Raw genomic sequence first — 26,695 nt, 5'->3', positions numbered from 1 at the left:
TGCTTGACGTCACATTGACGTTTCTAAGTTGTCGAGCGCACGCTATCGTCACCTCGGCATCGTAAACATGTCGTACAGAGACATGAGAAGTGAGTGTCTTTGAAGCGTTATCCTGGTCTAATTGCTCGTGCAGACTTTACCGAAATGATGCGCGCACTCGGTTATCCACGTCTCATCTCCATGGAAAACTTCCGCAGCCCAAACTTCGCTCTCGTCTCCGAAATTCTTCAGTGGCTCGTTCGAAGGTCATTCCGCCGTCTAACCCTTGCTAACGCGCACGCGATAGACTCTTCTAGGTACGACCCAAACGCCGAACTCCCTATGGACACCGATACGGAGCAAGATCGCGTTCTTTTCATCAAATCTGTCGCACAGTTTATGGTGAGCCCATAGGCCACGCCTACTCCGTAACTCATAGCTACGAGCGTGCGCATTCTTGATATATCGTGTCTTCGTCACTATTTTATAGGCAACGAAAGCTCATATCAAACTCAATGGGAAAAAACTTTATGGAGCCGACGGTTATGCAGTGAAAGAACTTCTAAAAATAGCATCAATGCTTTATGACGCAATGAGATCCAATCAGAACGATCGTGCTGGCGTAAAACCAGCAACAATTGAACAATTTGACATCACTAGCAAAGTAATAAAAACCTCATGAATTAAATTAAAAATTAATTAATATTTATTTTTAGACTAGTGATCTAAAATTAGTTCGTCAATTAGCTTCTGAAATTACAGAACATGGATCGAGTTTGAGTGCTTTACTCAAACAGGAAGTAGAATTACAGGTAAGAATATTTAGTAATTTTATATATGACTACTTTATTAATTAATTAGGAAATGCGTGTTGCTGTTATTGCTCGACCCTTGGAATTAGACGAAATTGAGAGAGAATTGAAAACGAGTATTAATCAAGTTCACGTAAGAAAATTCAATATTTAATTAAATATATAATAATAGCATTTCTATAGGGGAAAACTCGGGAGTCTGTTCATCGTTTGGAAAATTTGGCGGGAGACGAAGCGAATTTAGAAGCGAGAATCGAAAAGAAAAAACAGGAATTGGAGAGAAATCAAAAGAGACTCAAAAGCCTTCAAAACGTCAGGTAAAGATCAACATAGGAAAAAAATTAAACTATTCAATTTTTCAACTCTACTTTTAGACCAGCATTTATGGACGAATACGAAAAACTCGAAGGAGAATTAAAACGACATTACGAAGTAGAAAGAAAATTAATTAATTAATTAATTAAACTAATTTTTTCGTATAGGAATACATAGAAAGATTTAGAAACTTGACCTACCTTGAGCATCAGCTGAAAGAACTGAACCGTATAGAGCAAGAAAAACTAGAGGTAAGAAATCCATAAATTGAATATTCCTAATTTATTATTTCTCCCTCCCTTTAGGCAACGAATCTTTCCCTACAGGAAATGCAGAGACGCATGCAGGAACAAGAGCAGCATCTCCACGGGGGAATCAACGATACATTTGCATTGACAGGAGACAGTGGAGTTGAACATGATGACGAAGAGGAGGACGAAGATGAGGAGGACGGAGAAGATGATGACGAAGAGGAGGAAGAAGAGGAAGGGGAAATACGGGGAAAGGGAGGAAGACGCGTATTTGGGAATATGACTGGGGAAGGGCTCGATGTAAGAAAAAATCAATTAAAAATAATTAAATTCATACGTTGTTTTTTGCAGGATGAAGGAGGAAGTAGTCTTACTACGGAAGCTGATAGTGAGGATATTGATAATGGTCATTTGCTTGGGCAAGACGGTGATGAAGATGATGAAGACGTTCTTGGCGCCTATGGGGACGAACATGATGACGATGGAGGCGATGGAGGGATACCGGATATGGGAAGTGATGACGATTTTTAAATCTAACATACATGACGAATACAAATAAAGAATCACAACTCCTGGAGCCATTTCGCCTTTTCTTGTACTCGATCAACTATTGGACGCACTGGTATCACGTGTTATCGAGTAGGGCATGTGAACGTGTCTCACTACGTACTTCTCCATCTAAAAAAATTGACGACGAAATCGTCTTCAGCGTTGTCTTTTCCTCCTGATCCAATCGTCTCACCGTCATCTCTCTGTTCTTATACGGGCCTTCAAAATCTTTTGAGAACCATCAGCGCCGTTCCTCGTTTCGGACAAAAAAACTAGTAAGAATGCTGGATAATTTTTCTGTTTTAGTCTACATTTTCTTTTTGATGAGCATTTCGTGCCGCGAAAGCAAAATTTTCTCTTATTACTAGTAATTAGGAAAAGAAACCTCATTCGAAGTTGCTCAACGACGAAATGGCCCAATCAGCATCACCTGAGCCTCGATCTTCCCACGAAAGTGCGTTGATCGGCGATGAATTGCATCTCTTCGGTGGAAGAACGGGATTTTCACATGAGAGAATACGATGAGCGATGGCCTTCGTTCATGAGAGAATACGATGAGCGAAGGCCTTCGTTCATGAGAGAATACGATGAGCGAAGGCCTTCGTTCATGAGAAAATACGATGAGCGAAGGCCTTCGTTCATGAGAGAATACGATGAGCGAAGGCCTTCGTTCATGAGAGAATACGATGAGCGAAGGCCTTCGTTCATAAGAGAATACGATGAGCGAAGCCTTCGTTCATAAGAGAATACGATGAGCGAAGGCCTTCGTTCATGAGAGAATACGATGAGCGATGGCCTTCGTTCATAAGAGAATACGATGAGCGATGGCTTCGTTCATAAGAGAATACGATGAGCGAAGGCTTCGTTCATAAGAGAATACGATGAGCGAAGCCTTCGTTCATAAGAGAATACGATGAGCGAAGGCCTTCGTTCATAAGAGAATACGATGAGCGATGGCTTCGTTCATAAGAGAATACGATGAGCGAAGGCCTTCGTTCATAAGAGAATACGATGAGCGAAGCCTTCGTTCATAAGAGAATACGATGAGCGAAGCCTTCGTTCATAAGAGAATACGATGAGCGAAGGCCTTCGTTCATGAGAGAATACGATGAGCGAAGGCCTTCGTTCATAAGAGAATACGATGAGCGAAGCCTTCGTTCATAAGAGAATACGATGAGCGAAGGCCTTCGTTCATGAGAGAATACGATGAGCGATGGCCTTCGTTCATAAGAGAATACGATGAGCGAAGGCCTTCGTTCATGAGAGAATACGATGAGCGATGGCCTTCGTTCATGAGAGAATACGATGAGCGAAGGCCTTCGTTCATAAGAGAATACGATGAGCGAAGGCCTTCGTTCATGAGAGAATACGATGAGCGAAGGCCTTCGTTCATGAGAGAATACGATGAGCGATGGCCTTCGTTCATAAGAGAATACGATGAGCGAAGGCCTTCGTTCATAAGAGAATACGATGAGCGAAGGCCTTCGTTCATGAGAGAATACGATGAGCGATGGCCTTCGTTCATGAGAGAATACGATGAGCGAAGCCTTCGTTCATAAGAGAATACGATGAGCGAAGGCTTCGTTCATGAGAGAATACGATGAGCGAAGGCTTCGTTCATAAGAGAATACGATGAGCGAAGCCTTCGTTCATAAGAGAATACGATGAGCGAAGGCCTTCGTTCATGAGAGAATACGATGAGCGATGGCCTTCGTTCATGAGAGAATACGATGAGCGAAGGCCTTCGTTCATAAGAGAATACGATGAGCGAAGGCCTTCGTTCATGAGAGAATACGATGAGCGAAGGCCTTCGTTCATAAGAGAATACGATGAGCGATGGCCTTCGTTCATAAGAGAATACGATGAGCGAAGGCTTCGTTCATGAGAGAATACGATGAGCGAAGGCCTTCGTTCATAAGAGAATACGATGAGCGATGGCCTTCGTTCATAAGAGAATACGATGAGCGAAGGCCTTCGTTCATGAGAGAATACGATGAGCGAAGGCCTTCGTTCATAAGAGAATACGATGAGCGAAGGCCTTCGTTCATAAGAGAATACGATGAGCGAAGGCTTCGTTCATGAGAGAATACGATGAGCGATGGCCTTCGTTCATAAGAGAATACGATGAGCGATGGCCTTCGTTCATAAGAGAATACGATGAGCGAAGGCCTTCGTTCATGAGAGAATTCGATGAGCGATGGCCTTCGTTTATGAGAGAATACGATGAGCGATGGCCTTCGTTCATAAGAGAATACGATGAGCGATGGCCTTCGTTTATGAGAGAATACGATGAGCGATGGCCTTCGTTCATAAGAGAATACGATGAGCGATGGCCTTCGTTCATAAGAGAATACGATGAGCGATGGCCTTCGTTTATGAGAGAATACGATGAGCGATGGCCTTCGTTCATAAGAGAATACGATGAGCGATGGCCTTCGTTCATGAGAGAATACGATGAGCGATGGCCTTCGTTCATAAGAGAATACGATGAGCGAAGGCCTTCGTTCATGAGAGAATACGATGAGCGAAGGCTTCGTTTATGAGAGAATACGATGAGCGAAGCCTTCGTTCATAAGAGAATACGATGAGCGATGGCCTTCGTTCATAAGAGAATACGATGAGCGAAGGCTTCGTTCATAAGAGAATACGATGAGCGAAGCCTTCGTTCATAAGAGAATACGATGAGCGATGGCCTTCGTTCATAAGAGAATACGATGAGCGAAGGCCTTCGTTCATAAGAGAATACGATGAGCGATGGCCTTCGTTCATAAGAGAATACGATGAGCGAAGCCTTCGTTCATAAGAGAATACGATGAGCGAAGCCTTCGTTCATAAGAGAATACGATGAGCGATGGCCTTCGTTCATAAGAGAATACGATGAGCGAAGGCCTTCGTTCATAAGAGAATACGATGAGCGAAGCCTTCGTTCATAAGAGAATACGATGAGCGAAGCCTTCGTTCATAAGAGAATACGATGAGCGAAGCCTTCGTTCATAAGAGAATACGATGAGCGAAGGCCTTCGTTCATGAGAGAATACGATGAGCGATGGCCTTCGTTCATAAGAGAATACGATGAGCGATGGCCTTCGTTCATAAGAGAATACGATGAGCGATGGCCTTCGTTCATAAGAGAATACGATGAGCGAAGGCCTTCGTTCATAAGAGAATACGATGAGCGAAGCCTTCGTTCATAAGAGAATACGATGAGCGATGGCCTTCGTTCATAAGAGAATACGATGAGCGAAGGCTTCGTTCATAAGAGAATACGATGAGCGAAGCCTTCGTTCATAAGAGAATACGATGAGCGATGGCCTTCGTTCATAAGAGAATACGATGAGCGATGGCCTTCGTTCATAAGAGAATACGATGAGCGAAGCCTTCGTTCATAAGAGAATACGATGAGCGATGGCCTTCGTTCATAAGAGAATACGATGAGCGAAGGCCTTCGTTCATAAGAGAATACGATGAGCGAAGGCTTCGTTCATAAGAGAATACGATGAGCGAAGCCTTCGTTCATAAGAGAATACGATGAGCGATGGCCTTCGTTCATAAGAGAATACGATGAGCGAAGGCCTTCGTTCATAAGAGAATACGATGAGCGAAGCCTTCGTTCATAAGAGAATACGATGAGCGAAGCCTTCGTTCATAAGAGAATACGATGAGCGAAGGCCTTCGTTCATAAGAGAATACGATGAGCGAAGCCTTCGTTCATAAGAGAATACGATGAGCGATGGCCTTCGTTCATAAGAGAATACGATGAGCGAAGGCCTTCGTTCATAAGAGAATACGATGAGCGAAGGCTTCGTTCATAAGAGAATACGATGAGCGAAGCCTTCGTTCATAAGAGAATACGATGAGCGATGGCCTTCGTTCATAAGAGAATACGATGAGCGAAGGCCTTCGTTCATAAGAGAATACGATGAGCGAAGCCTTCGTTCATAAGAGAATACGATGAGCGAAGCCTTCGTTCATAAGAGAATACGATGAGCGAAGCCTTCGTTCATAAGAGAATACGATGAGCGAAGGCCTTCGTTCATAAGAGAATACGATGAGCGATGGCCTTCGTTCATAAGAGAATACGATGAGCGAAGGCCTTCGTTCATAAGAGAATACGATGAGCGAAGCCTTCGTTCATAAGAGAATACGATGAGCGATGGCCTTCGTTCATAAGAGAATACGATGAGCGAAGGCCTTCGTTCATAAGAGAATACGATGAGCGATGGCCTTCGTTCATAAGAGAATACGATGAGCGAAGCCTTCGTTCATAAGAGAATACGATGAGCGAAGCCTTCGTTCATAAGAGAATACGATGAGCGATGGCCTTCGTTCATAAGAGAATACGATGAGCGAAGGCCTTCGTTCATAAGAGAATACGATGAGCGAAGCCTTCGTTCATAAGAGAATACGATGAGCGAAGCCTTCGTTCATAAGAGAATACGATGAGCGAAGCCTTCGTTCATAAGAGAATACGATGAGCGAAGGCCTTCGTTCATGAGAGAATACGATGAGCGATGGCCTTCGTTCATAAGAGAATACGATGAGCGATGGCCTTCGTTCATAAGAGAATACGATGAGCGATGGCCTTCGTTCATAAGAGAATACGATGAGCGAAGGCCTTCGTTCATAAGAGAATACGATGAGCGAAGCCTTCGTTCATAAGAGAATACGATGAGCGATGGCCTTCGTTCATAAGAGAATACGATGAGCGAAGGCTTCGTTCATAAGAGAATACGATGAGCGAAGCCTTCGTTCATAAGAGAATACGATGAGCGATGGCCTTCGTTCATAAGAGAATACGATGAGCGATGGCCTTCGTTCATAAGAGAATACGATGAGCGAAGCCTTCGTTCATAAGAGAATACGATGAGCGATGGCCTTCGTTCATAAGAGAATACGATGAGCGAAGGCCTTCGTTCATAAGAGAATACGATGAGCGAAGGCTTCGTTCATAAGAGAATACGATGAGCGAAGCCTTCGTTCATAAGAGAATACGATGAGCGATGGCCTTCGTTCATAAGAGAATACGATGAGCGAAGGCCTTCGTTCATAAGAGAATACGATGAGCGAAGCCTTCGTTCATAAGAGAATACGATGAGCGAAGCCTTCGTTCATAAGAGAATACGATGAGCGAAGGCCTTCGTTCATAAGAGAATACGATGAGCGAAGCCTTCGTTCATAAGAGAATACGATGAGCGATGGCCTTCGTTCATAAGAGAATACGATGAGCGAAGGCCTTCGTTCATAAGAGAATACGATGAGCGAAGGCTTCGTTCATAAGAGAATACGATGAGCGAAGCCTTCGTTCATAAGAGAATACGATGAGCGATGGCCTTCGTTCATAAGAGAATACGATGAGCGAAGGCCTTCGTTCATAAGAGAATACGATGAGCGAAGCCTTCGTTCATAAGAGAATACGATGAGCGAAGCCTTCGTTCATAAGAGAATACGATGAGCGAAGCCTTCGTTCATAAGAGAATACGATGAGCGAAGGCCTTCGTTCATAAGAGAATACGATGAGCGATGGCCTTCGTTCATAAGAGAATACGATGAGCGAAGGCCTTCGTTCATAAGAGAATACGATGAGCGAAGCCTTCGTTCATAAGAGAATACGATGAGCGATGGCCTTCGTTCATAAGAGAATACGATGAGCGAAGCCTTCGTTCATAAGAGAATACGATGAGCGAAGGCCTTCGTTCATGAGAGAATACGATGAGCGATGGCCTTCGTTCATAAGAGAATACGATGAGCGATGGCCTTCGTTCATAAGAGAATACGATGAGCGATGGCCTTCGTTCATAAGAGAATACGATGAGCGAAGGCCTTCGTTCATAAGAGAATACGATGAGCGAAGCCTTCGTTCATAAGAGAATACGATGAGCGATGGCCTTCGTTCATAAGAGAATACGATGAGCGAAGGCTTCGTTCATAAGAGAATACGATGAGCGAAGCCTTCGTTCATAAGAGAATACGATGAGCGATGGCCTTCGTTCATAAGAGAATACGATGAGCGATGGCCTTCGTTCATAAGAGAATACGATGAGCGATGGCCTTCGTTCATAAGAGAATACGATGAGCGATGGCCTTCGTTCATAAGAGAATACGATGAGCGAAGGCCTTCGTTCATAAGAGAATACGATGAGCGAAGGCTTCGTTCATAAGAGAATACGATGAGCGATGGCCTTCGTTCATAAGAGAATACGATGAGCGAAGGCCTTCGTTCATAAGAGAATACGATGAGCGAAGCCTTCGTTCATAAGAGAATACGATGAGCGAAGGCCTTCGTTCATAAGAGAATACGATGAGCGAAGCCTTCGTTCATAAGAGAATACGATGAGCGATGGCCTTCGTTCATAAGAGAATACGATGAGCGAAGCCTTCGTTCATAAGAGAATACGATGAGCGAAGGCCTTCGTTCATGAGAGAATACGATGAGCGATGGCCTTCGTTCATAAGAGAATACGATGAGCGATGGCCTTCGTTCATAAGAGAATACGATGAGCGATGGCCTTCGTTCATAAGAGAATACGATGAGCGAAGGCCTTCGTTCATAAGAGAATACGATGAGCGAAGCCTTCGTTCATAAGAGAATACGATGAGCGATGGCCTTCGTTCATAAGAGAATACGATGAGCGAAGGCTTCGTTCATAAGAGAATACGATGAGCGAAGCCTTCGTTCATAAGAGAATACGATGAGCGATGGCCTTCGTTCATAAGAGAATACGATGAGCGATGGCCTTCGTTCATAAGAGAATACGATGAGCGAAGCCTTCGTTCATAAGAGAATACGATGAGCGATGGCCTTCGTTCATAAGAGAATACGATGAGCGAAGGCCTTCGTTCATAAGAGAATACGATGAGCGAAGCCTTCGTTCATAAGAGAATACGATGAGCGATGGCCTTCGTTCATAAGAGAATACGATGAGCGAAGGCCTTCGTTCATAAGAGAATACGATGAGCGAAGGCTTCGTTCATAAGAGAATACGATGAGCGAAGCCTTCGTTCATAAGAGAATACGATGAGCGATGGCCTTCGTTCATAAGAGAATACGATGAGCGAAGGCCTTCGTTCATAAGAGAATACGATGAGCGAAGCCTTCGTTCATAAGAGAATACGATGAGCGAAGCCTTCGTTCATAAGAGAATACGATGAGCGAAGCCTTCGTTCATAAGAGAATACGATGAGCGAAGGCCTTCGTTCATAAGAGAATACGATGAGCGATGGCCTTCGTTCATAAGAGAATACGATGAGCGAAGGCCTTCGTTCATAAGAGAATACGATGAGCGAAGCCTTCGTTCATAAGAGAATACGATGAGCGATGGCCTTCGTTCATAAGAGAATACGATGAGCGAAGCCTTCGTTCATAAGAGAATACGATGAGCGAAGGCCTTCGTTCATAAGAGAATACGATGAGCGAAGCCTTCGTTCATAAGAGAATACGATGAGCGATGGCCTTCGTTCATAAGAGAATACGATGAGCGATGGCCTTCGTTCATAAGAGAATACGATGAGCGATGGCCTTCGTTCATAAGAGAATACGATGAGCGATGGCCTTCGTTCATAAGAGAATACGATGAGCGAAGGCCTTCGTTCATAAGAGAATACGATGAGCGAAGGCTTCGTTCATAAGAGAATACGATGAGCGATGGCCTTCGTTCATAAGAGAATACGATGAGCGAAGGCTTCGTTCATAAGAGAATACGATGAGCGAAGCCTTCGTTCATAAGAGAATACGATGAGCGATGGCCTTCGTTCATAAGAGAATACGATGAGCGAAGGCCTTCGTTCATAAGAGAATACGATGAGCGAAGCCTTCGTTCATAAGAGAATACGATGAGCGAAGGCCTTCGTTCATGAGAGAATACGATGAGCGATGGCCTTCGTTCATAAGAGAATACGATGAGCGATGGCCTTCGTTCATAAGAGAATACGATGAGCGAAGCCTTCGTTCATAAGAGAATACGATGAGCGATGGCCTTCGTTCATAAGAGAATACGATGAGCGATGGCCTTCGTTCATAAGAGAATACGATGAGCGAAGCCTTCGTTCATGAGAGAATACGATGAGCGAAGGCCTTCGTTCATAAGAGAATACGATGAGCGATGGCCTTCGTTCATAAGAGAATACGATGAGCGAAGGCTTCGTTTATGAGAGAATACGATGAGCGAAGGCTTCGTTTATGAGAGAATACGATGAGCGAAGGCCTTCGTTCATGAGAGAATACGATGAGCGAAGGCCTTCGTTCATGAGAGAATACGATGAGCGAAGGCCTTCGCTCAATGATGGCGTAGGCTTTCGATCGCCGCCATTTTGTCGCGATTTCTTACGTAGGTGTTATTTCTTTGGACGCAGCCCCATTACGACTCTGGAGCGATTGATGAGAGGTCGGATGACGTTCTTTGCCCTAGGAAAAGCAGACCTGCGATAATTTCCTCTGATCGCTCCGCTCAATGAACTTACAATGAAATTTGGACCGTCGCTTATGTCCTATTTGCCGCTGAAGTGCCTTCAATCTGTGGCTTCGACTGTTCGCGTACTTCTCCAAGCAATCTTGCGCTCGCAGTCGTTCTTTCTTCTCTCACAGGCTGTTAATCCTGTACAGAAGTTTCAGGAAATTATATTCGTGAAGGTATGCAGGCTGTAACGTGCCGAATTACTTGGATTCCACGGACTTTCCGCCAAGGTGGGATCTTGCTCCAATTTTGGTACGGGAGTACCGACTTCCCGTATTGAGATTTTGTGCACTAAATATTATATTTTCAAAGCCCGGCATAAAATAACGGTCCAAACAGCGACTTCAGCCACACAGAAGAATAAAAAATACACGATCAAATTATTTCAGATTAGCAGCAGTGAGCCAGCGATCGACGGTTTCTTCATTCGTCATCATCCACTTCACATTACTCTCAATTTTTTCTCTTGATTGCTTGACAACCCTATCCGCCGCCCCCGCATCTCGTCCATTGAAAAAGTCATCAAACTAAAAACAGAGCAATTTCAAGAAAAAATTAATTATTTAATTAATTAAAATCCCAACGAACTTCTTTGAGTTGAAACTGAGTGTTGAAAGAGGCTGACACATACCTAACAAAGTAGCCAAGGGAAAACGACTCGCTTCCGTATCTAGAAAATTGAATAAAATATTTTTAAGAAGCCTCACGTCATACAAACAGCTACCTGTCGAAGAGATTGTCCCAATTGTTTCGTAGAAAATTCCACACAAACGAACGACCTATGACGTTTCTCGAAACGTACGCGACAACAAAGCCCGTGTCCTGAGATCGAATCAACGAATCATCAATCGAATATTCCAAATATCTTATAAAAATAATGAGTATTTGTTAATAAATAAATTTCGTAATTTACCTGTTTAATATCCACGGTTGAGTTGACTGTGCGAGAGCGCTGAAGCAGGCTCTTTTCTCACTTGCCACGTTAGTATTTTGAAATATTTTCCATACGAATTCCCACTCGTCTTCACCTCCAGCTGCAATACCAGCACCATAAACAGTCGAATGAAAATCAGGATCGACACTAGAAATTAATAAATTTATAAAATAATTTTTAATTTGCGACCCAGGTACGTTTCATTTCCGGCCATAAACTTAGCAAAATGACTCGAAAGTAGGTCGCGTGCAGACGCCCCAGAGGAAAGACTGCAGCCAATTTTCCAACCAAAATCAACTACAGAAACCCTCAAAAGCCTATATACAAATCAATAAAAAATCAATTGATAATTAAAACAGACTCACTTTTCATCATGAGAATCCGGTATATCTCCACTCAAATACCTTTCCAAAAGAGGCGCGAGTTTTCCGCACAAAAACGTCTGAGAAAGAATTTCAGCTGAAAAAAGGATACACTCAAGTGTTTGTCTAACTTTCAACTTTCCTAGACTTGGTCTCAACGCCAGCATGTCTCGCACATAGCCAAGTTTGGACAAGATTGCTCTCCACGGAACATAATTCGCTTCTTTGCTCAGATAGTTCGTTAAATCCAGCCCAATTGTAACGTTCAATAAACCAGCCCTAGACGTTACCCCAATTAATTCTACGTTCGCGATTATAACTCCAACTCTACGGTCGTGATCTATGGTACACCAGTTGGTGCAGATATCTATTTCCCAAACACAGAAATGCCTCTATAGCGAATACTAACAGCTTTTCCAGACACCAAGTTTTACCACAAAGTGAAAGACGGCCTCACAAATTGAGGTACCGTTTGTCAAAGTGAACAGGGACAGTGAGGGCCATTAAAAAGAGTTAAGCAGTGTCAGTACAAAGTGTGAGATGCCCTATCCCTTATTAACTTTTCCTCACTCTCTCTATCCCCTCATCAACAACTTTCGCCTCAACCCTACCGTACCTAGATCCCTATGTAGATCCTCATCAACGTTTCCCCTCATCAATTTTACCCCCCGTACATCCCCTTATCCCCTAATGTGATTACAAATTGATGTGAAGTTTACCTAGCGAGATCAAAGGCATCTGCCAAGAGACCAGCGCGATCTTTGGGCGAGAAAACCTGAAGAGATACAGTAGAGTAAATATTTTCTTATTCTAATCTCAGCCTCATTACAGTGTGGTCACGTTGAAGTTGATTAGCCAATGCTTGCCACATGGACTCAGTGTAATTGACACGATAGTATCCAACTTGATCTACGTTGAGTTTAATCCAATTATACTCGGTGGAAAGGGAATAGAAGTTGCCTAATAGAAAAAAATCAAAGTAAAGATATCTAATAATACGTTTATATACTTGATGACGTAAGCCATTGAGGAGAATTCGAATAAGACTGCTTATCAGTGTAGAACGTGATAGGAATACTCCACTTATATCTATAGGCAAGATTGCTAATTTTCATAATTAATTATTTAATTATTCTACTTGTATGGAGACGGTGGAAGCAAAGACGCGTTAGCCGAACTATAGATGAATCTACGTTGCTCTAGAGTCACTTGCTTGGACTTTTCAACGCAATTAACTAAGGGAAATCCACTCTGCTTCGTCCATGTGGACATGATGGACGAAACAGTCAAAGGTGAGGGCAATTGGCCTTTCTCTAGAACACTCTGAAGGGCAGACCAAAGATCTGCCGTTTCAGCATTTTGAAAACTATGCGACTGCAGATAAAGCTACATCAGAAATACAGATAATCAAAATTGATTCTAAATAAATAATTAAATATATTACACTGAGGCCTTTGAGAAAGGTTTCACGGCCCAGAAAATTGTAGAGCATTTGAAGTATAGACGCACCCTAAATTAATTGATTAAATATTTTTAATTAATTAATTAATATTAACTAGTACCTTGTCATAGGATATGGCGTCGAAGAGGCTACTAATTTCATCTGGAGTTTCTACGCTCACATCAATAGGATGTGACGTCACGAGGCTGTCAACTGAGTAGGCATAGAGAACAGTGTCCCCAAAAAAGTGATCAATCTAATAAGAAAAATAAATATTTAATTATTTAGGTGCACGTGGGTCACGTGCCATTTTCCAGTCGCGACGAACGGCGTCCGTTCCTATGTACTCTACGTAGCTGGCAAAGCCTTCATTCAACCACAAATCATTCCACCACTTCATAGTAACAAGATTACCAAACCACTAAAAATAAATATATAAAAATACCTATTATTTAAAATTAATTATCTACTTTTACCTGATGCGCAAGTTCATGTGCTATCACCACAGCAACACGTTGTTTATTCGACGTTGCAGAGACTACCGGGTCAAACAAAAGATCGACCTCTCTATAGGTGATAAGACCCCAATTCTCCATGGCACCCGCAGAAAAATCAGGTATAGCAACCAAATCTATATCAAAGTATACTCAAAATTAATCAAGTGGGTGTTCTCTTTGACCTTGCTTAGGTAAAGGATATGAAACGTTGAAAAAATCCTCATAAAAAGCGAGAATAATTGACACGCACTCCAACGCCCATTGGGTTTCATTAATCAAATCCGGACGCGCCCATACGCGAACCTGCGTCCCGGATTTCGTCGTATTTTGAACGAAATTAAAATTGGAGATAATAAAAGCGACGAGATAGGTGCTCATGCGAGGCGTCTGCTCGAAATGAGCGCGCGTGAACCCTTGGCTTCCCACACTAACACTTTGATTCCACCAAATAGGCATATTAGATATAGCACTGTATCCGTTAGACGGATCATAGAGAATGCTGATATTAAACTTGGCTTTCATTGCCGGTTCATCAAAGCAAGGAAAAGCCAAACGCGCGCTTGTTGCTTCCATCTGGGTAGTGGCTATAGTACTGGGAGAAAAAAAAACGTCAGAAAAAAATAATTGCTTCAACACAACTATCAAAGCTATCTATCATCTAAGAGAGAAACAGTCATTTGATAGCTGGATTCATTCCCTTGTTGAATGTCCACAGGGAGAGATGATAGGGAGACACAATGACAATAAATAAAGTTAAACAGAGTCGTCATAAGACACCACAGTCACCAGAGTTCACATACCCAATTCATTTATATGACGTGTATGTATGTATGTATGTATGAATGTACAGTACTTACTGCTGTTTTCCTTGGAGATCATTATATGTGCTTCTATAGAAGCCAGATAGTCCGCTAGCCAATCTCGTTTCCCAATGCAAACTTATATCCACAAGTGAGTTCGCTTTGAGTGATTTTCCCAATTGCATAACCCAATACTGATTCTCCTTTGCCACGAACGCCTTCGACACCGCCACGTCCGCTCCCCCGCCATTGACATCAATAACTCTCGACTTACTAATCGTCATATTGAGAGCGTGAACCAATATCGTACTCGTCGATTTTACGACGCCACATCGAATTTTGACGTCACCGGTCACGTGACCATCGTCTAAATCTGTAGCGCTAATGTCGATTTGATAAGAACGAGGAATGACGTCGCCCGGAAGTCGAACGTTGTCCCACAGTTCTTTTCGTTTTGGCGACGTCGGGGCGGGCGTCTGAGTAGGCGATGGCGTTGGCGTGGAAGGAGAATCGGTAGACGGAGCCGTTGCTGGCGCAGAAACGCCTTTTCGCGATGCGAGAACGATGACGGCGATGAGAAGAGCGACGATCGTCGTTACGAGGACGATGAGGACGATAGGGTAGAAACGACGTGTCCGACGGCCCTTTGTGGTATCTATTTCGGGTAGAAAAACGTTTCGATCGGTGTCAGGATCGGAATCGGAACTCGAAATCATTTTGCTGGAAGGATCTAACGTGCGTTACTAAGGGAACGTCATCTGGCGCCTTCTATACCGTACCTTTCAAGAGTTTTTCACGCGTTTTGGACATCTTGGTCTTGCCTCGTGTGGTGCTTGGTAAATGTGAATCGCTTTCCTGCTTCCTCAACTAACATCCTTTTCAAAATCGGTCACGTGAATAATTAATGATGACTCAACCACCACGTACCCCTCATTGCTTTTTCTGTTTCAAAAAATGATTATATAATAGTACGTGCCAATACTGTATGAGAACAGATAGTTGGTGTATAGAAGCAGGTAAACCTAGCTGCGTAGTGACCGAGTAGGGGCTCAGCGCGATGCCCGAAGCATTTTCCTGGAGATCTCGCTTGTTTGGACTTCCGCGATCGACGGCATTCGTTTCAACTCTGGTTTCAACATGCAGTGAATGGGGCCGATCTCCAGACTAGGTTTGACCATAGATGGTTTGACAGCCTACCGTAGAACCCGGGGCGTCAATATTTTCAATACCGTAAGAAAGGTAATTTGAGTTCAAAAAAATAAACACCGCCGATTATGTAATTGACACCGCCCTCTAGTGAACGCCTCCTTTGTTTCAGTCCTGAATAAGACAGCACACTATATATTCATTCTATGTACTCTACGCCTATTGATTAATTAATAGAGCGATTTTAGACGTCTCTTCATGTTAAAGAAATAGAAGTTGTCCTCCATTAGAGCCTCCCTTTGTGGGCGAGGCTTCAGATAGAGTAAATACGGTAAACCATTTATGGTCCACCAAACCATCCCCGCCTTTTTTCCCCATCAGAGTCATTCCTAAAAAGTACGGTTTCTCAGTAGTTTCTATCACTTTACTCTCAGCTGCCAGTGCGTAAAGGCTCTAACGGCTGCTACCACCAAAATCGGACTACATTTTGGGTAGGTTAGTCGATCAGTACATGCCTCTAGCCTAACCGGTCTGTGAGGCTGAATAATCCCAAGCAACCCAAGAATAACTAGAGAATGAATGAGTGCAAGAACGAGACTTTGATATATACGCAGAAACTTTTTTACAGAAACTGATATACCGTGTGCATAATGAAATTCGTCTTGGTGCTGGCAAGCTGCATATTTGCTAGTCTCATAGCAAGAAGTGGAGCTCAACCTCCTCAACTCCCAGACCAAGAGCCGCCATGGAATCTAGGCACTGTGAAATTCACTTCTTTTGCTCGCTTGTGCAAGGTATTACTACACGAAAACGCCTCCAATATAAAGAATTGAACCTTTCTCGGTAGAACAAGGCAGACGAATCAAAAGGCAACTGCATTCCAAAGGCAAATTAGAGAAAGACATAATCTGACAAAACAGCAATTCTTCTTCACGACTTCTTGATTTAGGGTCAATACGGTGGAGGCGGCCAAAAGGTATAAATAACAATCATTAATTAAATTGGTCTCCAACAGCTGCAAATGTAGGGAGAAAAGGGAGAACAAGGAAGCAGTGGGAAAGCGGGACCAAAAGGTGATACTGGAGTTCAAGGACCTGCCGGCCTCAAAGGTACTCTATCGTGTAAAATATTCCAGAAAAAATGAAATTTCACCTAATAATATAAGGCGGCAAAGGTCAAAAGGGAGAGCGCGGATCGAGAGGCCTCAGAGGACTAAACGGACCTTCAGGTGCATTATAATTTTCACTTCACCGACTAAGCAGACTGACTAAAATTTAAAATTAGGCGCTAAGGGGCAAAAAGGCGAGGCTGTTGGCTGTAAGACTAAAAACGTAAAATAGTCTTCTTGGTTGGTGCACTCTACGTCTAGGCCAAATGGGAGAGACTCCAGTTGGCTGGTGCAAAACGTGTCCATTCCAACACTTCACTATTACGTTTAGAAAATGCTTTAGCAGAATTCCAAACGTAATAGTGAGCCTCAAACGGCTTGACAGTGACAAAGGACGTAATCTTCGAGTCATCGCGAGCGCAAGTCAAATCAAGCGCTGCAGCTTCAGGGCCAACTTCTATACCTGGGCCGATACTATACTTTACGCAGTGCAGGGTACATGGTTTGCTTGTCTTCAATGAACACATTGCGGAAAGCTGGAAACACTCACGAACTGTCGTGAAAGTCTAAGCGTGCTAGCAGTAGTCAGCATGTTCTGTCGATGTCTATGTCGTGTGACTCTTTAGTAAGTAATTTGACGCCATGACTCACGTTCTACACAAAATTAGGTAGTATTCGAAGTGACACGTTGTTCTTTCTGGTCGATATAGTCGCTATAAATAATAAACTAAGTCTTACCTATCGCTGTAGGATCGTAGGTAGATAGATAGTTAGCTAGATAGATCCTTTTCGACGAGTTCTTTCTCGACGCTTTTTCGGGACAGCAAATAGCGCGCTATGGATCTGACGTCACATCACTTCGTTCTCCTTCGTTTAATCGCAATTTCGCCCTAAAGTAGTCACAAAATGCTTATCTGATCACGCAACTCCCTGATATTCACCAGACATTTCCATTGCTTCCTGCATTCGTCAGTGGATACCTGCTGGATCACGTGATCGATGCGTAATGGCGACGATGGCAACCACGGTGTCGTTTGCCAACGGTCTCTCACGCATAGCTTCGGACCTTTGGTACCGCACCGTGCACGTCCCTGCCCGAGAGAACCCCCTCTACGATTTCATCGCCGATTTGCGCTCGAACGGCTTCGCAAAAACGAGCGATTACGTCACCTCACTCGCAATCGCCGTTTTCATCACTTTCCTACGCCATTACGCGACCCTATATCTATTCCAGGTTAGTCATAGCGTCGCAAGATGCAAACGAATTCACAATTCGCTCAGTCGTTCACGAAAACGAGCGGTATGGAGGAGAAAAACGGACAAAAGTTCTGCGAGAGTGCGTGGAAGGCAATCTTCTATGCAACATCGTGGTCCTACGATAGGGTAGAAACGACGTGTCCTGCGGCTCTTTGTGGTATCTATTTCGGGTAGAAAAACGTTTCGATCGGTGTCAGGATCGGAATCGGAGCTCGAAATCATTTTGCTGGAAGGGTCTAACGTGCGTTACTAAGGGAACTTCCAATACTGTACCTTTTCGCGCATTTTACGCATCTTGGTCTAAATGTGAATCGCTTTCCTGCTTCCTCAACTAACATACTCTTCAAATCGGTCACGTGAGTCTGAAGAAGTTAATAATCAATGATGACTCCACCACTTACCCTCGCTTCTTTCTGTTTCAAAAAAAATGTTTTTATAATAGTACAGTCCATCCTCGGTTATCCGTACACCTTGGAATTTTTTAGTGTACGGATAACTGAAATACCGGATAAGTGAAGCTTATTGCAAATAGCTTTTCAAAGCGTTTTTTACACTTTTAAATTTTTTGTACGTAAAAACTTTTAGACGTTAAACGCACGCTAAAAAACAACCACGTGACCTTCAATTTTACCATCCGGATAAACGAAGTGCCGGATAACCGAGATCCGGATAACCGAGGATGGACTGTACGTGCAAATACTGCAAATGACAGTGCCACATTGTGAAATACAAAAGTAACGAAAACAGCCCCATTTAGATTCCATTCATAAAAACAACTTCAACACCGTACTCCACCTACTTGACTCAGAATATCTCGAATTCATCTACGTTTTCTTCTTTTCTTCTTTGTCATCAATGTCTCTAACGTCTGTGGGCTTTTTCTTCAACACCAGCACCCGTATAGCAAGAAGAATGACAAAGTAATACATGAAGAAATTTAAAAATAACTATGCCAGACCAACTCAATTCATCATACCAGTAAATGTTCATGAACAAGATAACCCAAAGCATGAGGTTGAAGAAGAAGTAGAAGGGAAGACTTCAAGAGTAGGCACCCACTGCACGGCAAGATGAGCAGAATTGTAGATGATTCTGTAGAAGAAGTAATACAGACGAAGAACAGTCCTAAGAAAAAATATAAAATAAAAAACTAAAACAAGTTAATTATACCATGTAAACATAAATGTACCAAACAAGACGTTGGCTCTTTGTCTCCAATAGTGGTAATATTTTCCGGCCTGATTCGACATGTAAAGCGAGCATGCTGTATTCCAATAAGAGATCATTAATATCATGATGAAATATGAGCAAGACCCCAATGTAGTAGTATCTAAAATCAATAATAAATACCACTGTAAAAGACTTCCATTTCAAAACGCACCTGACTGACAAAGAAAAGCCAATAAGAAATATCGTTATCACGTGATGAAGAACCATCATGTGATAATCCTTTTGCTTGAGATCAAGACACAGCGTTGCGTAGATACAGTGACTATAGTAGCCCACTTGTGAAACGTAGACAACGTAGATTTCCATTGGAATGTCCATTCCAGAGGACCAAGCTAAGAACAATATTGAATGATATTCATTATACCAATAGAGCATACAACATATGTAAATAATGCTAATGTAATTTCTACCTATGAATAATTAACATCTCCTTACTTGTCCAGCAGTATTCCGGATGGAAAAAGAGATCATATTTCCACACCAAATACGTGCAGTAAAACCACGAATAGACGTAGTAGGATCCTCTCCACGCACTCTCGGGGAATTTATGCGCGGCTTCCTGTATCGCACGGTTATGGGCTATAAATAGAAGCACGTGATCGAACAAGCAATTAACCCTCCAGATATTCTTGCAAACGGCGTGCATACCACGAAAACGAAACGAGTGAGGACGTAGCGAAGAACGGTGAAGAATACTGCAAGTGAAGTAATGCAAGCAAAGTCGGCGAGCGTGTAGTTTGTGTAGTTTTCCTACAATCCGTGGTGAAGGCGTGATTTTCGCGCATGCGCACAACACGTGCCATTTACGCCACGCCCTGGACTACTCACTGCGAAGCATTCTTCAATTTGTTCACTTAGCAAAATGAAATTGGTCTTGGTGTTGGCGAGCTGCATTTTCACATGTCTCATAGCTAGATCTAGAGCTCAAGTCAAATCAGGTTTTGTGCAGTTCACTTCTGCTGCTCGCTTATGCACGGTAGTACTCCAAAGAATAATGTTCCCAACTAAAATCTTCTGTAGGACATGGCAGACGCTTTGAAAGGCAACTGCATCCCAAAGGCAGACTAGAGATTAACTTGCAAAAAAATAGTAATTATTGTTCACTAAGGGTCGACATGGGAAGGACGGACAAAAGGTAAAATGATGGACATAATTAAATTAGTCAAAAACAGCTGCAAATTAATTAATTAATTAATTAATTAAGGGAGAACAAGGCACTCCAGGCAAAGCCGGACCAAAAGGTGACAATGGACTACAAGGACCAGCTGGACTTCAAGGTACTTTCGTTTGATTTGAAGAGCTCAGTTGAACATCTAAATTTGGAAATAAATAAAATAAGGCGATAAAGGGCAAAAGGGAAATGCAAGCGTTCCAGGTGCTGAAGGAGAGCGTGGACCAATTGGCCCTAAAGGAGAGCGTGGGCCAATTGGCCCTAAAGGAAAGCATGGGCCAATTGGCCCCAAAGGAGAGCGTGGGCCAATTGGCCCTAAAGGAGAAAATGGACTTTCGGGTGCGAATTGTCATTTCCCCGACTTAGCAGACTAAGATCTATAACATAGGTGCCAAAGGGCAAAAAGGAGAAGCAATCAGCTGTAAGACGAACCGAACACGGTTTCTTTGTTCACTACGTGTATTGGCTAGGCCAAATGGGAAACTCTCCAACGAGCTATTGTAGAAGTTGCTCCAATCGACAGTTTACTATAACGTTCGGAAAATGCTTTGGCAGCGTTCCAAACGTGATTACAAGCCTAAACGTGATTGACAGTGACTACACCCGTAATCTGCGAATCAATTCATACGCAAGTCATATCACGCGCTGTAACTTCGTACTCAACATATATAGCTGGTTTGATACTATAATTTACACAGCGCAGGCCACGTGGATTGCTTGTCCACTGTGATCTCCGTGACAAGAAACAGAAGGACCGACTGCTGTGATAATCAAAGCATGCTGCAGTATAGGGCAGTAACTATTTAGGCTGAGTGATTTGACGTCAGAAGTACGCTATGATTCTGGTCGCAATCTAAATGCTTCGTTGTGCATCGAGAGGGACGCACAGCGCCGAAGAACACGTTTTTCACATAATTAGGTGGTGGCACGGGGTTCAATACTGGTTTAGAGACGAAAACAGAGACACCTGCACGATACAGTTTGCAGGTCGTTCAAAAGGACGAACTACATCTTACTACTAGCTTTAGGAAGGAAGTTGGATAGATAGTTAGCTAGATAGCGTGATAGGTCGCTTTTTCGCCGAACAATTAGCGCGCTAGCGCTCTGACGTAAAACTCGCTCGTTTTCCTTCGTTTCAGAGCAGTTTTGCACAAGAGTAGGCCAAAACTGTTTATCTGATCATGCATGTCCTTCCTATTCTACAAACATTCCAATTACTCGGTGCATTAGTCAGATATATGCTTGATCACGTGATCGATGCGTAATGGCGACGATGGCAACCACGGTGTCGTTTGCCAACGGTCTCTCACGCATAGCTTCCGACCTTTGGTACCGCACCGTGCACGTTCCCGCTCGAGAGAACCTCCTCTAGGATTTCATCGCCGATTTGCGCTCGAACGGCTAGCGATTACGTCACCTCTCTCGCAATCGCCGTTTTCATTACTTTCCTGCGCCATTACGCGACCCTATATCTATTACAGGTTAGTCAGAGCGTCGCAAGATGCCAACGAATTCACAATTCGCTCAGTCGTTCACGAAAACGAACGGTACTATAGAGGAGAAAACAGACAGAATTTCACAGAGAGCGCGTGGAAGGCAATCTTCTATGCTACATCGTGGTCCTATTGTCTGTATCTGGTCACGTGCAAATATCCGTTTTCAACCAGCCAGAGTCCGTTTGGTTCGGTAAGATTTAATTTTTTTCTATTATTTGTTTTTAGATTTTGATGTTGGGAGAGGGACGAACACACCGGGAGTCGCGTAGCCTGAGTCGCGTGTGTTCCAGAAGACGTAAAGCGTGATTTCTGCGCATGCACTAAAAATTTACAACGCGTACAACGCCTTAGCAAAGCGTCTCACCGAGTCACGCGCATTCTGAGTTTAGCAACGGTGCAGTAAACAATAAAATGAGAACTTGGCGTTACCTTCTCATCTTCGCATTTCTGTTTCTATTCAGTAAGTCCACGGATGAGAATTACTAAACAAAAGCACTGTGCGTTGTTTGCAGGCAAAAATTATTAAATCTCCTGTCGTACGTCAGCATCCCAGCTACATACACAGTTAGCTCTTTACAACAGCCGGAACCTATGGAAAACAGAATCTACAGAGCTGATCTCTGCCCTGGCCAAATCGCCGAAGATTTTAGCGGCCATCTAATCACTGTTTACTTCAACCTCCCCGACAATCCTAATTGGAAACCAGAAGAGGGCATTGTCTCTGCAAACGTCTCCAATACAATAGATTTCACCAAAGTTTTGTGTACAAACGTTCTTCCCTCGGACGTATACGAGAGACAGTGTTCTTTCATTTACACAAGGGAACTTGGATCAAGCGTGTACGTTTTCGTTACTACTGGCGTTACAGGCAATGTTCAATACTCACTCGCAGTAGAGCTATCTCCATCTACGTCTTAGAAAAAAAGAAGCCCATTTGTGACATCAAATTGGCAAGAAAAGTCAGTTTTTGAACAAAGCAATATGCCGTCTGACCCTAAAATCATCGAAAATCTCATTCCCTTCGTAAGTGGATATAAAGGATTTGTCGAGACATTGAATGCAGTCTTCCTGAAACTCTGCCTGCCATCACAAATCAAAGAAGCAAAAGTAGTTGTGTCTGTTGATGGCCTCAACGGAACTTCCGCCTTTTCAACATACATGTGCTCGAGAGAACCTTGCCTTCCGTCCACAAGCAATAGTTCAGTAGTAGATGTCGATTATTCAGACACAATGGTAAATACTGTAACTGCAGCTGCTACAGACTTCTCTAATTATTTAATGGTACAGTGTTTCTTTTGATCACCGGATTTGGAGGATCCAATAGTAACGAATTTCTCTTGTCCGCCAGACTGGATCCTTTACCGTAAAAACTGAGCAGGCGCGGTGTGGCACTTATTGTGTTTTTGTTTACGTAAGAAATAAAATCTTTTGCTAGTCCACTAAGAGAGATGCGCTTTTATAGAGGTAGATCTGATCTCGCCTGCATGCTGACGAACACGTTCTACAAAAATTAGGTTGAAGCGACACCCTGACGGTGTTCTTTTTGGTCGATAAAGTCGTTTTATAGAAACGATAAACTGAATCTTACTAAATGCTGTAGGTTGTACATAGGTATAGATAGTTAGCTAGATAGATTGCTTTCGGCGTGGACATCAAATAGGGCGCTATGGTTCTGACGTCACCTTGGTCCTTTCATCGAAGTTTTCACTAAAATAGGCACAAAATGTTTTATCTGATCACAAACATTCCTCATATTCACCAAACATTTTCATTGCTTCCTGCATTCGTCAGACGACACCTGCACGCGATGGTTGCGTTATGGCAAAGCTAAATATAATCATACTAAACGCAGCTACCGCGGTCCCTATACAGAGACGGTTTGGTTTGGTAAGAATATATAGCACTTTGAAGGTTCCGGCTAGACTACTATATAGTAGCATTTATTGGTCTACATCTAGGCGCGCGAAAGCTAGACAAAGGCAAAAGACAAAAGCAAAAGACAACAAAACCAAACAGCAGCAGCTACTCTTGACAACAGCGCACTGTAAAGTGCCGAATTGAGCACCGACCCACTTGCTCTAAACAGTTGGAAAGAGCCTAGCGGCAAGTTCAAACGAGTTCACCTGTTCTCCTCCAAAGCCGGTAATCAAAACAAACACAGTACCACCAGGCATGAACTCGGCGACACCAGCGGTCGCCACGTTGAATGAAGTGTCAGAGACATCGTATCCAACGACGCCGGGAACGTCAGGAACACATACACGAGAATTGCACAAGTACGTTGAAAAGGCGCTATGTGTATCCGTTCCTACAATTGTTACGATGACGTCGTATTTTTCGCTTGTTGGGCAGATGCTGAATTCGTAGTAAACGGAGTCAGTCGTATTGACGGATCCAGGGGTAGATAGCCTAACTATTGGCAGCATTTCTGGCTTGTAGTCATCACCGACAATAGGGATCTTTCTTGGAAACGCTGTCGTTTTATGAGGACGATCACTATGACTGACGAACTTTTTTGTAGAGTTTCCAATAAATTCTAGTCCAAATGAGTATTGGATGTTACCGGCTGTTCCAGCTGTCACTTGGAAGTGCAAATCAGGACCGATATCCTCGGTAAATGTGAAGTTGCAGCTTCTTACAGGGTTACCGGAAGAGTCGACATTAGTACAGTAAGAGGTCGTGAAATCAGTTGTGTTAGACACTTTGATGAAGACTACCCCCAGGGTTGGTTTCCAATCAAGATTGAATGGCAAATTGACATCGATTGTAGCGGTATAGCCGTTATAGCGAGCCACCTCGGGAGCGCAGAGCTTTGCGTTATACTGACGCACTTCGTTGTGGTCAGGCTTTTGCAAGTTCTCGACTACATATTTTGAAGGAACGAAAACGTATTCGTCATTCTGAGCTGAGATTAAATCTAGTTGGCGCAAAGAGAAAATTTAAAAGTACATGAACTCAGAGTTGTCAAAAAAGCAGACCAAAAGCAGCGAGCAGAAGAACAACGATTCGGAAAAGACCCATGATTTGTCTTTGCGCCGCGTAGAAGATGAAGTGATACCTAACCGAATTTGTCTCGCGATTTTATAGCAGCCAGTAAGAATTTACATACCATCCCCCCAAGGTGTTTATCAGATGGCCTGCGGCGGGCTGCATGTGATCAGTATGTTGTGTGATGACTGAGTTGTCGTCTTTCCAAAACTTCGCACACTTTGCTTTTGCATGAGAATCATCTATATGTCACCGATGCAGTGCAGCCACGCGACTGCACTGCCCAGGTTCTCCGAATTCAGCCATCACGTGAAAATATCGTGTTTGTGTTACTTGTTGCGATGGTGCCACGTGAACGTTCACATGCGGGCATGCAAATTTTGGATTTCTTTTTCTAAACGTCAACCGCAATGGCAAAGAAGGCAGCGGCTTGCGCCCTCTGTCTGCTTTTAGGTAGGACAGCAAGCTGATGCAGCCGTCTCAAGAGAATTTCTATTTTCTTTTAGCAACATTTACAAATGCTCAGCCGGAATACACTTTCATGCCGACTACGTACACAGTCGAAAGCGTCCAACGGCCATCAGCCGGTGAAATTCGCTCCTACCACGCAGTCATGTGCCCGGCAGCGGTCGATTACCACCACGGCTACAAAGCAGCCGTCCGCATAAATTTGCCTTTCAATCTCCCGTGGAAAACCAGCGATGGAATCGTATTTGCTAGGGTATCCAATAGCAGTACTTTCAACACAACATTCTGCACAAACGTAAATTCGTCTGCCGTGCCCGACAAAACGTGCAGCTTTGTTTACAGTAAGGACATGGGCAGCAACGTCTATATCGAAATCAGAGTGGGGGAAGGCGGCGACGTCGTCTACTCTTTTGGATTGGATTTCGAAGCACCAAATCAATCATTGCCTTCCGAAAAAGGTAGTTCGCAAGTGTACGACGCTATTAAAAAATTTTATTACGGCAGTCCAAGGCCGAAGACACCTCGCAGTGCATCTGCCCCTTATAATTCCGAGCTCGTATCGTACGTTGACGGACTATCTACGGTTGTTACACAGCAAAGCACTCGACTCAAAATCTGTTTAGCTCAAACGAGCAGCAGCAGCAGACCTACATTAATAATCACTGTCATAGGATTTCATCCTAGTAGTGCATTCAGCACATACGCCTGCTCTTCGGAGAAATGCGTTCCAGACGTGATTGGAAATACTGTCATTGGGTCTGATGTAAGTGACACGACAATTAACCTTCTAGCAGTGGATATGCATCATTTTTCCGCGAATGGAACTGTCTATCTTCTAATTACCGGATTCGGTAATCCGTTGGACAAGCACAATAATTTTCACCTCACTGCTAGGATGAATGCTCCATTGGTAAAAGAATTGTGCAGCCAAGACAGAAAAAAAAGACTCGAGCATTAACTTTTTTACGCCTTTGGCGTTATCTGATGCATTCACGCCAGTAGGTCGTGCCCAAATGCTAATACAAATCTCAAACTGATAAGCGTGTTTCTAGTTGCCTAGCACAGTCTCTCACACCTACTCGGCGTTAGCAGCGACCAGTAAACAGAGGTGTATCATGAGAACTGGGCGTTTCCTTTTTATCGCGTTTCTCCTTCTGTTAAGTAAGAACACGGTTCGGAAAAGCACATCTACTAAACGATCTGCAGGACCTCATTACTCAACATCGGCGTCCTACATAAGCGTTCTAGCCTCCTACACCGTTGGATCATTGCAAAAGCCGTCACTAGGAGAAACCCGAACCTACAGAGCCGATCTTTGCCCTGGCCAAATTTCCGATGACATGGATGGCTATCCGATCACCGTTTACTTCAACCTTCCTTTTAATCTCAATTGAGAAATAGAATACGGGGTCCTCTACGCAAACGTCTCCAATGCAACCGA

General features: G+C 43.4%; 6 protein-coding genes and 3 long non-coding RNA genes across 13 annotated transcripts; 4 read left to right on the top strand and 5 right to left on the bottom strand.

Moving 5' to 3' along the window:
• Positions 1-52: 52 nt before the first annotated feature.
• Positions 53-1,949, top strand: LOC136196381 (clusterin-associated protein 1-like). The gene is made up of 11 exons (XM_065985917.1): positions 53-89; positions 134-245; positions 297-381; positions 470-643; positions 696-791; positions 841-924; positions 975-1,108; positions 1,166-1,223; positions 1,274-1,357; positions 1,412-1,657; positions 1,709-1,949. Exons 1-11 carry the CDS (start codon positions 68-70, stop codon positions 1,886-1,888), a joined length of 1,275 nt encoding a protein of 424 aa, XP_065841989.1. The 5' UTR covers positions 53-67; the 3' UTR covers positions 1,889-1,949.
• LOC136196382 (uncharacterized) lies at positions 1,173-10,605 on the bottom strand. 3 transcript variants are annotated; one of them, XR_010672155.1, is made up of 6 exons: positions 10,561-10,605; positions 10,364-10,497; positions 10,231-10,307; positions 2,337-2,439; positions 2,100-2,270; positions 1,173-2,035 (listed from the first exon to the last, which is right to left on the bottom strand). It is a non-coding gene; the product is annotated as an uncharacterized lncRNA (long non-coding RNA). The 3 variants fall into 3 exon arrangements; XR_010672154.1 differs by having other exon boundaries at positions 1,173-2,270; XR_010672153.1 differs by lacking the exon at positions 1,173-2,035 and having other exon boundaries at positions 2,196-2,439.
• Positions 10,606-10,644: 39 nt separating this feature from the next.
• On the bottom strand, positions 10,645-15,227 carry LOC136196379 (aminopeptidase N-like). The gene is made up of 18 exons (XM_065985916.1): positions 15,170-15,227; positions 14,448-15,120; positions 13,773-14,182; positions 13,570-13,724; positions 13,401-13,514; positions 13,215-13,349; positions 13,097-13,162; positions 12,791-13,038; positions 12,662-12,741; positions 12,482-12,612; positions 12,372-12,427; positions 11,784-11,931; positions 11,656-11,732; positions 11,488-11,607; positions 11,270-11,437; positions 11,081-11,221; positions 10,945-11,026; positions 10,645-10,883 (listed from the first exon to the last, which is right to left on the bottom strand). Exons 1-18 carry the CDS (start codon positions 15,198-15,200, stop codon positions 10,737-10,739), a joined length of 2,982 nt encoding a protein of 993 aa, XP_065841988.1. The 5' UTR covers positions 15,201-15,227; the 3' UTR covers positions 10,645-10,736.
• Positions 15,228-17,144: 1,917 nt separating this feature from the next.
• Positions 17,145-17,867, bottom strand: LOC136195842 (uncharacterized). The gene is made up of 3 exons (XR_010671981.1): positions 17,591-17,867; positions 17,383-17,534; positions 17,145-17,298 (listed from the first exon to the last, which is right to left on the bottom strand). It is a non-coding gene; the product is annotated as an uncharacterized lncRNA (long non-coding RNA).
• Positions 17,868-18,942: 1,075 nt separating this feature from the next.
• Positions 18,943-19,969, bottom strand: LOC136196306 (ceramide synthase 1-like). Its single transcript, XM_065985827.1, has 6 exons — positions 19,960-19,969; positions 19,780-19,881; positions 19,567-19,710; positions 19,283-19,463; positions 19,072-19,231; positions 18,943-19,026 (listed from the first exon to the last, which is right to left on the bottom strand). Exons 1-6 carry the CDS (start codon positions 19,967-19,969, stop codon positions 18,943-18,945), a joined length of 681 nt encoding a protein of 226 aa, XP_065841899.1.
• LOC136195804 (collagen alpha-1(XXIII) chain-like) lies at positions 19,930-21,179 on the top strand. Of its 2 annotated transcripts, XM_065985270.1 has the most exons (8): positions 19,938-20,002; positions 20,053-20,107; positions 20,152-20,190; positions 20,240-20,266; positions 20,336-20,408; positions 20,471-20,641; positions 20,691-20,723; positions 20,773-21,179. In XM_065985270.1, exons 3-8 carry the CDS (start codon positions 20,155-20,157, stop codon positions 21,030-21,032), a joined length of 600 nt encoding a protein of 199 aa, XP_065841342.1. In that variant the 5' UTR covers positions 19,938-20,002; positions 20,053-20,107; positions 20,152-20,154; the 3' UTR covers positions 21,033-21,179. The 2 variants fall into 2 exon arrangements, with proteins under 2 accessions (XP_065841341.1, XP_065841342.1); XM_065985269.1 differs by having other exon boundaries at positions 19,930-20,107.
• Positions 21,180-21,566: 387 nt separating this feature from the next.
• Positions 21,567-23,225, top strand: LOC136195878 (uncharacterized). 2 transcript variants are annotated; one of them, XR_010672003.1, is made up of 3 exons: positions 21,567-21,783; positions 21,859-22,258; positions 22,311-23,225. It is a non-coding gene; the product is annotated as an uncharacterized lncRNA (long non-coding RNA). The 2 variants fall into 2 exon arrangements; XR_010672004.1 differs by having other exon boundaries at positions 21,567-21,974; positions 22,024-22,258.
• Positions 23,226-23,722: 497 nt separating this feature from the next.
• Positions 23,723-24,966, bottom strand: LOC136195885 (uncharacterized). The gene is made up of 3 exons (XM_065985374.1): positions 24,908-24,966; positions 24,777-24,856; positions 23,723-24,715 (listed from the first exon to the last, which is right to left on the bottom strand). The coding sequence occupies exons 1-3, from the start codon at positions 24,949-24,951 to the stop codon at positions 23,877-23,879; spliced, it is 963 nt and encodes a 320-aa protein (XP_065841446.1). The 5' UTR covers positions 24,952-24,966; the 3' UTR covers positions 23,723-23,876.
• A 197-nt stretch (positions 24,967-25,163) lies between these two features.
• LOC136195831 (uncharacterized) lies at positions 25,164-26,288 on the top strand. Its single transcript, XM_065985308.1, has 2 exons — positions 25,164-25,239; positions 25,293-26,288. The coding sequence occupies exons 1-2, from the start codon at positions 25,197-25,199 to the stop codon at positions 26,210-26,212; spliced, it is 963 nt and encodes a 320-aa protein (XP_065841380.1). The 5' UTR covers positions 25,164-25,196; the 3' UTR covers positions 26,213-26,288.
• The last annotated feature ends 407 nt before the right edge of the window (positions 26,289-26,695 follow it).

Source organism: Oscarella lobularis, chromosome 15 (assembly GCF_947507565.1).
Source record: "Oscarella lobularis chromosome 15, ooOscLobu1.1, whole genome shotgun sequence".
Classification (NCBI taxonomy): domain Eukaryota; kingdom Metazoa; phylum Porifera; class Homoscleromorpha; order Homosclerophorida; family Oscarellidae; genus Oscarella; species Oscarella lobularis.
This window is presented reverse-complemented; position numbering and strand designations above follow the sequence as displayed.